The 10,299-nt window shown below is 32.0% G+C and overlaps 1 protein-coding gene and 1 long non-coding RNA gene across 3 annotated transcripts in view; both read right to left on the bottom strand.

Moving 5' to 3' along the window:
- Nucleotides 1-3,488, bottom strand: part of LOC111388131 (haloacid dehalogenase-like hydrolase domain-containing protein 3) — a 6,368-nt gene extending 2,880 nt beyond the window's left edge. For both annotated transcript variants that reach the window (XM_023012806.1, XM_023012807.1), the window contains exons 1-3: nucleotides 3,333-3,488; nucleotides 3,048-3,164; nucleotides 2,652-2,734 (exon numbers count right to left, since the gene is read on the bottom strand). In XM_023012806.1, coding sequence (XP_022868574.1) covers nucleotides 2,652-2,734; nucleotides 3,048-3,164; nucleotides 3,333-3,441 — 309 coding nt within the window. In that variant the 5' untranslated portion in view covers nucleotides 3,442-3,488. The remainder of the gene's footprint in view (nucleotides 1-2,651; nucleotides 2,735-3,047; nucleotides 3,165-3,332) is intronic.
- Nucleotides 3,489-8,292: 4,804 nt separating this feature from the next.
- On the bottom strand, nucleotides 8,293-10,253 carry LOC111388130. The gene is made up of 2 exons (XR_002701513.1): nucleotides 9,120-10,253; nucleotides 8,293-8,677 (listed from the first exon to the last, which is right to left on the bottom strand). It is a non-coding gene; the product is annotated as an uncharacterized LOC111388130 (long non-coding RNA).
- Nucleotides 10,254-10,299: the final 46 nt, after the last annotated feature.

Below are 10,299 nucleotides of genomic sequence, written 5' to 3'. Positions count from 1 at the left end.
GGGTGTTTGTTTTTTTGTTTTTTTTTGTGTGGGGGGGGGGGGGGGGGGGGGGGGGGGGGGGATCGCCCTAGCTATCAATTTGAACTTTTTTAGATAAAAAATTTCAAAAACACCAATTTGCATAAATGATATGGATGTCCATGTTTAACTATTAAGGGTAAACATGGTAAATTCAGTTTAGACTAGTACAATGTATTAAAGGACTCTTTTGTCCTTTTGATGATTTACTCTTTACAGGCTGTAAACGTCTTCTATATAGATTGTACATCCTAATTGTAAAACCAGTGACCATATGTATTATTTTGACCCCTGCACTGCACAACATAAGACAACTCGATATCAACAATACTTTCTTGAATGGAACTTTTGAAGAGTGTTTATATGCTTCAACCGCCTCGGTTCGATCCAGCTGCTGAATATCAAGCTTGCAAGCTCCATAAGGCTCTTTATGATCTTAAATAAGCTCCTCGAGTTCGGTTCGACAAGCTCAAACTGGTCCTGGTTACTACTGATTCATTAACTCCAAGGCGAACTCATCTCTTTTCTTATTGTTCAAGCCCCATTTTTGTATCTTCATCCTAGCCTATGTTGATATTATCATCATTATTGGGGTTGATGCCCAAGAAGTTCAAAATGTGATCATCTCTACATCAACTTTTGCCTCCAAAGACCTCGGCTCTGTGCAATATTTTCTTGGTATTGAGGTCAGTTTGACTGAGAGTGGCTCTCTCCATCTCAGTCAGGGCAAGTACATTACTGACCTCCTTGAACATGCTGGAATGACAAATGACAAAAGCATTAGCACTCCAACGATCACCAATGCTCCACTCTCGTCAAAGTTTGGTGATCCAATTGAAAATGCATCATTCTACCGGATTATTGTGTTATGGTTGGAGCTCAACTTCAATCAATAACCAACTAAACTCTACTCAAGATCAACCCACAATTGAATATAATTAGCTAGGAATCAATAACCAACTCAACTCCAATAGCCAACTAAATTACAATCCAAATCAACTCAAAAAGTTTAATGTGCTAAACTGGGATTCGAATACCCAGCTATAATTTCATGATTAAACTGAAATTACATAAAACGACAAAGATAGATACAAAACAAGGGAAGTGGAAGTCAGAATTAGAGAAAGAGAAGAGAAGAAGGAGAACCGAGAAGAAGGGGAGATGAAGAAGTAGGAGAAGAAGAAACAGGAGGAGAAGAAGGGAAAAACAGGGAAGAAGAGGAAGAAGCTGCCAAAAGAAGAAACTTACCAGAGAGGGAGAAACACAGTAGCAAAAGAAAAATGGGAGAGGAAGAGGGAAGACAACCGGCAAAAGCCACGATTTAATTCATCAATCTACAACCCTCATCGTCTTCAAAGCCAACTATATATAGAAGAAAACAACCTAAAGAGCTTGGGCTAGCCCACTATACAAGCCCAACTAGATAAATAAAAATAAATGACCCAATTGAGGGAGGTGAGCCATGACATATTGTTGGAGCTCTTCACTATGCTACAATCACTATATAAGAGATTTCCTATAGTGACAACAAGGTATTTCAACACATACAAAGTCCTCTGGACGCACATTGAAAGTTGTTAATAGTATACTTACATATCTAAAATGAACAATTAAGTATTGGTGTCTGTTAGGAAGACCAGAGAACCTACACATTATAGGATTATCAAAATTGGCATCCAATCCGGATGATAGGAGATCCACTTTGAGCTATTGTGTTTATCTTGGAGCAAACTTAGTCTCATGGAGCTCCAAGAAACAACCTAAGATCTCAAGATCAACAATGGAAGCAGAATATGGAAGCTTGGCCTGTACAACTGTAGAAATCCTGTGGCTTCAAACCATATTAAGGAAGTTTAGAGTTTTACAAAGTAAAGCACCAATGATATGGTGTGATAATAAAAGTGCAGTTTCTCTATCATCCAATCCAGTACTTCATTTAAGAACAAAACATATGGAGCTTGATGTGTATTTTGTGGAGGAAAAAGTTATTGAAAGATAACTTCGGGCTAAACACGTTCCCTTCAAGATCAAACAGCGGATATTCTTACCAAGGAACTCTCAGATCTTCACTTCTATAGGCTCAGAAGCAAGCTAAATGTAGTAACCTCAACCAAGTTTAGCTTGAGGGGGAGTGTCGAGACTTGAGAGTAACATAGTAAATGCAGTGTAGACTAGCACAATGTATTAAATGATTCTTTATCCTTTTGAAGGTTTATTCCTTACAGGCTGCAAACATCCTCTATAAAGATTGTGCATCTTTACTATAATTAATTTAAAATTTCATTTTCAGTAAATATAGGATTCCAAATCTCTCTCTCTCTCAACATCGCATTAACTCGTAACCTATTTTGCAACTACTTTCTAAAATACAGCCTCGAGAATTATTTCATCATGATACCTGCCAAATGTACTTAAGTACCATCAAGGATGCAATTGAAACTGACAGTTCTATGAAGTTACTTAAGGTCGATTTAATGTATTTTGGGTATCATAGAATTAGTCTTATGCCTGGTAGTATAGCACTAGTACAAGAATAAAAAATTAATAGATAATTCATTTGATGTACCAGGTTCATAAAAAGAATTAATTTTGATATCTTAAGGTGTCATAAAATTATGAAACTTCCATCAAACCTGGTATCGGAGTTTTTCTGGCCATGGAGCCGAAAAAACTCTTTTAAAACCTTGCTTTATATCAGCTACTGTGGTTTTCAAACCTGCAGTAGGAAAAAAATCCATTGAATTAAACACCATTTCCAGGATTCACAACAACCCTTAAACCTCAAATAGTTCTAGCATATAGATGAATATAAATTGTAGGACCATGCTACATATGCCGAATTCTTTTACCTAATCCCTTACCGACTACTCAAAACAGGGCAGTGGAGACCACATTTTGAGATTTTTTTATTCACGCGCATCCCACTTACATGTGAGAAGGGGTAAACAATTCGGTAAGGGTGTAAAAATAGAACTATTCTAAATTTTATACAAAGATCTTTGCCAAAGAAATTGAGGCTGAAATTCGACCATATTTTTGGCCAATTGTTAAGTAAGTTTCTTCAACTGGCTTCGCTAATTGCAAGAGAGTGCCCCCGGCGTCTAATAGCAATCCATCATATGCTCTTTTAGTCATTCTATCTCCACCTGCAAAAGGGTGTAAAAGCAAAGACATTTACGCCAACTACGGTAAATTACACCGGTATACAAGAAGAAATAAAAACCCAGTTATAACGGCAAACAGAGGAAGGCAGGTGCAAGTTATCCGATTGCCGGCTAAAGAGCGCCGGGCGCCATTTTGCAGTGATACTTGACCTGTGTGGATTCTGGTAGATGAAAAATTGGAAGAGAATCGGATGCGAATGAATTTGATACGATTGAGATTGAAGGGTTTAAGGGGTTTGAAGAGAGTGCGAGCTTCCATCGTTTGTTCCTTCTGTTCAACAATGGCAGGAGAAAAACACGAGAACAAGAAATAGTTCTGCTTTTTGTATTTTATTATATTATATAATAAATAAATTTTTAATTAATGTACTTATTTTATTAATATTTTTTAAAAGCAATTATATTTATTTACGAAAATAATACTTTTAAAAGTAATTTTAATATATATGGCTTAGAAAGATAAATAAATAAACTTTCTGACGATAATTGTTGATTTAATTAATATTCACTAATTCAATGTTTTGATCGGATCAATAACCAAAATTAAATATTCCTCCGTCCCATGTATATAGGTTTGTTTTATTTTTCACACAAATTAAGAAATTTTATTTATTATTAAAAAAAATTTTGCCAATAACTTTCCTAATTTACCTTTATTTATACTTATACAATTTCAAAATTAAGTGAAAAAATTTGTTATAACTAGACAAATTAAAAATGGTATATTAGTAAACGAACAAAACAAAACAAGTTCAATAAAAAAAAGGACTATATGATTGAGACAAGAAAATACTGAAGTCTATATAAATGTGAAGAAGGGAGTAGCAAATAAGCAAAATCTAAAGTATTCAATCGAGACTTTTTAATATTTTTTGGGATTTAAAAAGTTTAGGGATATTCAATGTAAACTTTTTGAAACTCTTCGAAAATATTGATGTATTCAATGAAAACTTTTATAAACTTTAAAAAAAAAATCTCTAAAAGTCATGATATATTCAATTAAAAATTTTAAAAGTCTTTATAAATTTTAGAGTATTCAAATTTTAATAATTTTTAGATATTTTTATTAAAGTCTCCAAGATACTAACTTTTAAGTATAAAGTACTAAAATAAAATATCAAAATTAATCTTTCATTAATCACAAGATTTTGTGAAACTTTCAAAAAAATAATATTTTTCTCAATATTTCTCTTTCATTTTCTCTTCTAAAAACATTAGAGTTATGATTAAAATTTATTTTTCTCTATTGATTAAATTTGTTTCTACTTTTTTCTCTTTCTCTTATTGTTTATTTATTTGCTTTTCAATACTATGAACATTAGATTTTTAAAAAAAAAATTCTTTTGTCGTTCATTTTTTTATCTATTTTTAATTAAATTATAAAATTTTATATAGACTAATTTTATATTGATTTTTATTTATTCTTTAAATGTATACCTTTGTTTGAGTCCCATTCTTTGAAAAAAATACATTTTTCAACAGTGTTTTGATTTCATTTCAACCACAAGTTTTTCAATTAAATAATATTACACGTAAATTCAAAACTTTTTCCTTATTTTTTAATCATACATTTTCCATCAATACGCTATTCAAAAATTCATTCTTCCCAAAAAAATGAATAACTTTTAAGTATAAAGTACTAAAATAAAATATCAAAATTAATCTTTCATTAATCACAAGATTTTGTGAAACTTTCAAAAAAAATAATATTTTTCTCAATATTTCTCTTTCATTTTCTCTTCTAAAAACATTAGAGTTATGATTAAAATTTATTTTTCTCTATTGATTAAATTTGTTTCTACTTTTTTCTCTTTCTCTTATTGTTTATTTATTTTCTTTTCAATACTATGAACATTAGATTTTTAAAAAAAAAATTCTTTTGTCGTTCATTTTTTATCTATTTTTAATTAAATTATAAAATTTTATATAGACTAATTTTATATTGATTTTTATTTATTCTTTAAATGTATACCTTTGTTTGAGTCCCATTCTTTGAAAAAATACATTTTTCAACAGTGTTTTGATTTCATTTCAACCACACGTTTTTCAATTAAATAATATTACACGTAAATTCAAAACTTTTTCCTTATTTTTTAATCATACATTTTCCATCAATACGCTATTCAAAAATTCATTCTTCCCAAAAAAAATGAGGCTCAAACAAGGGTATATTATATTAATAATACTGAATATTGATTTTATTTTTTATTGATTTTTTTATTTATTTAATCAAGGTATTAAATTTTTATTCTTTTTAAAATGTTATTTTATTATATGGGGGGAGAAGAAAAAGGGAAATTGTAAGAACTAATACCCTTGTACTAAATCCATGTAAATTCTATTTCAAGTGTGAAATGAATTCTACAAAAGTTTATAAAAATTTTAAAGTAAAAGTCCATATGAGTCTATAAAAGACTTTCATTAATTCCATACAAATTTATTAAAAATACACGAAATCTTAGAAGTCATCACATAAAAAATAAAAAATAATCAAAAACAATAATAATCAAAATCTTCTAAAGTCTCAATAGAATACACTCCCCTAAAAATACAAGTAATCTTTATTATTTACAATGTTATAATAGACTTAATGAAAAATAAATTTAAGAGACTTAAACTTCCATTCGTTCTAAAACTTATTTACAATATTCACTCAATATTGTCGTACAATTTCATTTTAATTTGATATATAATGATTGATTATTAATGATTTTCTTTTTAATTAAGTCATTTTAAATGGAAGAGATATTGTTATACCAATTAATTTTTATTAATAAAGTGTTGAATTTAAATTCAAAGAGGCAGTTTATTTTGACATTAGAGGTAAATCATAGCCACGATATATATTTCTATTTCAACTTTAAGTCTTTAATAGATAGGCAATCTGCATAATATAGCCATAAGTAATTAATAATGCATAATTGATGTGAAGGGTCCAATTGACAAAAACCTTTAACCCAGTTTGGTATGAATTAAAATTTGACAAAATTTAAATTAAAGACAACAATTAATTTTAACCATATATTTCATCAACTTTCATCAAAATCTATTAAAAATCTAATTTTAATATATACCAAACAGATCCTTCATGCATGTTTGGTCTATGTCAAAACACATTGACATTAAATTCCTGGTTGTGAAGGAAAAAGTACAGAGTGGACAAAATTTCATAGAGTACATTGAGACGAACTCCATGATTGCGAATTCGCTTACTAAGGGATTGCCACCTAAGGTCTTTCATGAGCACACTGCTTGTATGGGTGTCAGATTTATTGAGGATATCGTGTTTTAGTGGGAGTTTGTATTCTTATTGCTTTACATTTAATTGGACACATTTGTGTATTTGAATATTTTTTATGTACAGAAATATAATATTCAGTTCATTTCACTTTGTTATTATATTCAGTATTGATCTCACTTAAGAAATAAGGTTGGACCAATTGAAAATAGACATGTTTGGATCATATAACATGTAATTTCCATGCTACGCTCCCATGATTGATCTATGTCTTTTGGTTGTATGAGTGTACCTGACCATTGATGGATTTAGTCATGCTAAATGTGACGAAAATCATTTTGATCCTACATCAATATGACTAATGGATGAGATTGTTTGGAAATGCCCTAATAATAATAGCAAATTTTGAGCTCATAATGTTGTGCACATTTAAAAGATTACATGTATGGCCCAGTGGGAGATTGTTGGAAGATTCCAACATATATGGGGCTACACATGTATATAAATTAAAATGTGTGTTGCTATCTTAAAGTTTTTAATCCATTAAAGTGATCCATCGGGTTTAATTTCGGACTTATTGATATTAAGTGTTATGAGATTAAAGTGCAGAGACGGGTTGGTTGTTTTAAATTGATGAGGGATCAATTTAAAAAAAAAAAAAAAAAAAAACTATCTCCTAATATTAGAGAATATTTATAGCCCTAAAATTATCAATCAACACTATCAAAGGAAAGATTTTAATATCTTTCCTTTATACACGATTTCCTACACTCCCCCTCAAGTTGGATCTTAGATATTGATCGTATCCAACTTGCTAATGAAATCATTAAAATCTCGTTGAGACAGCCCTTTGTTCCCTTATAGGGACATACACCATACAAGTGACTCCTTCTTCAACCTTTTCTTTGATGAAGTATCTACCAATTTTCACGTGCTTCGTTCTATCATGCTGAACTGAATTGAATGAAATGCTGACGGCTGCTTTATTATCACAATAGAGTTTTATTGGTAATTTTATTCCAACTCTCATTTCCTCCAAGAGTTTTTTTAACCATAGTCCTTCACATATCCCTTGTACAGCTGCTCTAAATTCTGCTTCAACACTGCTTCTTGTCACTACATTCTGTTTTTTACTTCTCAAAGTTACTAATTTCCCCATACATAAGCACGATAACCTGATGTTGATCTCCTATCTTCAATTGATCCAGCTCAATCGGTATCTGTAAATATTTCTACTTCTCTTTTTTCACACTTCTTGAAGAATAGTCCCTTTCCAACGGTACCCTTTAGATACCTGAGAATTTTGTAAACTGCTTCTAGGTCAACTTTCCTTGGCGAGTACATATGTTGACTCACAACGCTAATTGCAAAAGCAATGTCCGATCTGGTGTGTAATAGGTAAATTAACTTACCAACCAATCGTTGGTATCTATCTTTTTCAACTGGTTCCCCTGTCTCATTTGTCCTTTTTCCACAGTCTATAGGTGTGTTGCTTGGTTTGCAACCAAGCATGCCATTTCCAGTCAACAAGTCAAGGATGTATTTCCATTGTGATATGCTGATACCCCCTTTTGATCTTGCTACCTCCATACCCAAGAAGTACCGCACCTGTCCAATGTCTTTTACTTCAAATTCGGAGGCTAGGCTTTTCTTTAGTCTATCTATCTCAGTTATATTGTCTCCAGTGAGAATTATATCGTATACACAATCAAGATTGTTATTTTTCCTTCTTTAGATTGTTGGAAAAACATGGTATGATCTGACCCTTGATTCATCAACACTTTTGCAAACTTGTCAAACCAAGCTCTTGGTGATTGCTCGTACATTGTTTATAGTTCAATTTGAACCTTAGCACGTAGTCTTGAGCACCTATATGATAAGAGGAAGTACAATATCACAAAGATTCAACCGCAGCAATGAAGATCGCAACAAAGAAGGAATGGAATATTCATAATACCTACAGAACTATTGACCTGAGATGTACAGTAATACTAATATGTTGCAGCCCTGCCAAGATCATTCGTATAGCCCTTCCCAAATTTATTGGGAATGAAACTTAATTTGTTATCGGACATGACACGTCCAAGTGTTCTACCTTACCAAGTTTAGAAAGTCGACACCGGCCAGCAATTGACCCTTCCTCTCGTCCCACCGGAGAAGAGAAAAAATACAAACAAACAGACAGACAGATGAACAAACATGCTATATTCCATATCACCGTTGATGAAGATGGCATATAGGGAATCCAGGATGGAGCCTGTATCAGGGGATAAAATTGTCAGATTAGGGAGGATAAAACTTCACTGGTTGGAATGGACGGGTTATCTCATTTTACTTCAGAAGTGTACGTATAGCTCAAACCTAGCAGATTGAAAGAAAAGTACCTTTAAGGCCATTTGGCATGGCTTTTGAAAAGGCCAAAAGGAGCTTTTGAGACTTCAAACCAATTTTTGGATTGTTTGGCTAATTTTATGAAAGTACTTCTTTTAGTTAAAAGACTTTTACAAGAAGTTGATCCAATGTAATATTTTCTAAAAACATTTCTGGAATAAGAAGTGCTTTTAAAAACTAGTTTCCGAACAAAAATTAAGGTACCTTCTTCCAAAAGCTCTTTTACAGAAAACAAAAGCAAAAGCTATGCAAACGGTCCTTTAATCCATTCTCTTCAAAATTGGACAACAAAAGAAGGAAAATTTTACCTCAACCCACTGAAAGAATTTCTAATTGTCCATTCTATGATGGAATAGTTTTGTTACTGCTCTTCGCTCGCAGTCCTAAAAAATGAAAGAGCATCTATATTAATCTGTAAAAGATTACGATAAAATGAAATAGTTTCCACATTATTTTGGTTAAAACAGGTCTCAGCATCACGAGTGATACTAATTGAAAACAAGTTAGGTACAAAAAGTTTATTACAGCCCAAAAATATGTAGGTCTACTAAAATATTAAGGGTAAAGGCTTGTTGCCTCTTTCATTTCTGAATGCTATGTAAGAACAATTTCAAAATTGGCGTTATGTTGTTTGATCCATCTTCAGTAAGATGACTTGGAAATTATATAAGGCTATGTTAGAACAATTTCAAAATTGGTGTTATATTGTTTGATCCATCTTCAGTAGGATGATGTGGAAATTATATAAGGTAGGCTTGTAACTTATATATATATATAGATGGAATTAGGATAAAAAACTGGGGAAAATTGTGGCATTACAGCTGGTGCAGGGGGGCCAAAATGGAGGGTTTCCCCTCCAGCAAGAGTAACACATGCTGGAGCCGGCAGAGGAGCCTGCTGGAGTCAGCAGAGGGAATGGAAATCAGCCCCTATCTGTTTTGACACCAGCTCCAGCAAGGAGACAGGCACACTGGAGTGAGTGGTGTCCCTTCGATTTTGATCGGTTTTCTCCGTTTTCCCTTAATTTTTGAGTTTCTTTTAATGTGGCTAAATCTCTAATTCAAATTGGAAAGCCACCTTTGATAGAATGCAACTTTTTGAAGGTTGCAAGTAAAATGTAGATATAGAATGTTTTATTTCCTCTTATTATATTAAGAATTGCCAATTAGATACTCTCTCTCCCCTTCAGCTTTGCATCTAAGAGCTTTTTTTTTTTTTTGGCATCCCTTTTCTCCCATATTTTGTTAGAGGTTTCACCGTATCTTGAAGACAAATTTACATACCCAAGTGCATCATAGTATTGCTGGGGGCAAATTTCATCTCAAGGAAAGTGTTTTATGATGTGCCTGGAAGCTGGTTTTGGTGATTTTTGCGTTATTACTGAACAAAACGGAAACAAGAAGTTTTTTTATTTCTTGATAATTAAACCTCACAATTTACATCTATTTATAATACAATAATGGAGCCAAAAAAAAAAAAAAAAAAAAC

The sequence above is a fragment of the Olea europaea genome, unplaced genomic scaffold, assembly GCF_002742605.1.
Source record: "Olea europaea var. sylvestris unplaced genomic scaffold, O_europaea_v1 scaffold456, whole genome shotgun sequence".
NCBI lineage: Eukaryota > Viridiplantae > Streptophyta > Magnoliopsida > Lamiales > Oleaceae > Olea > Olea europaea.
Note: the sequence above shows the minus strand (reverse complement) of the source record. Positions and strands in the feature narration are given on the sequence as shown.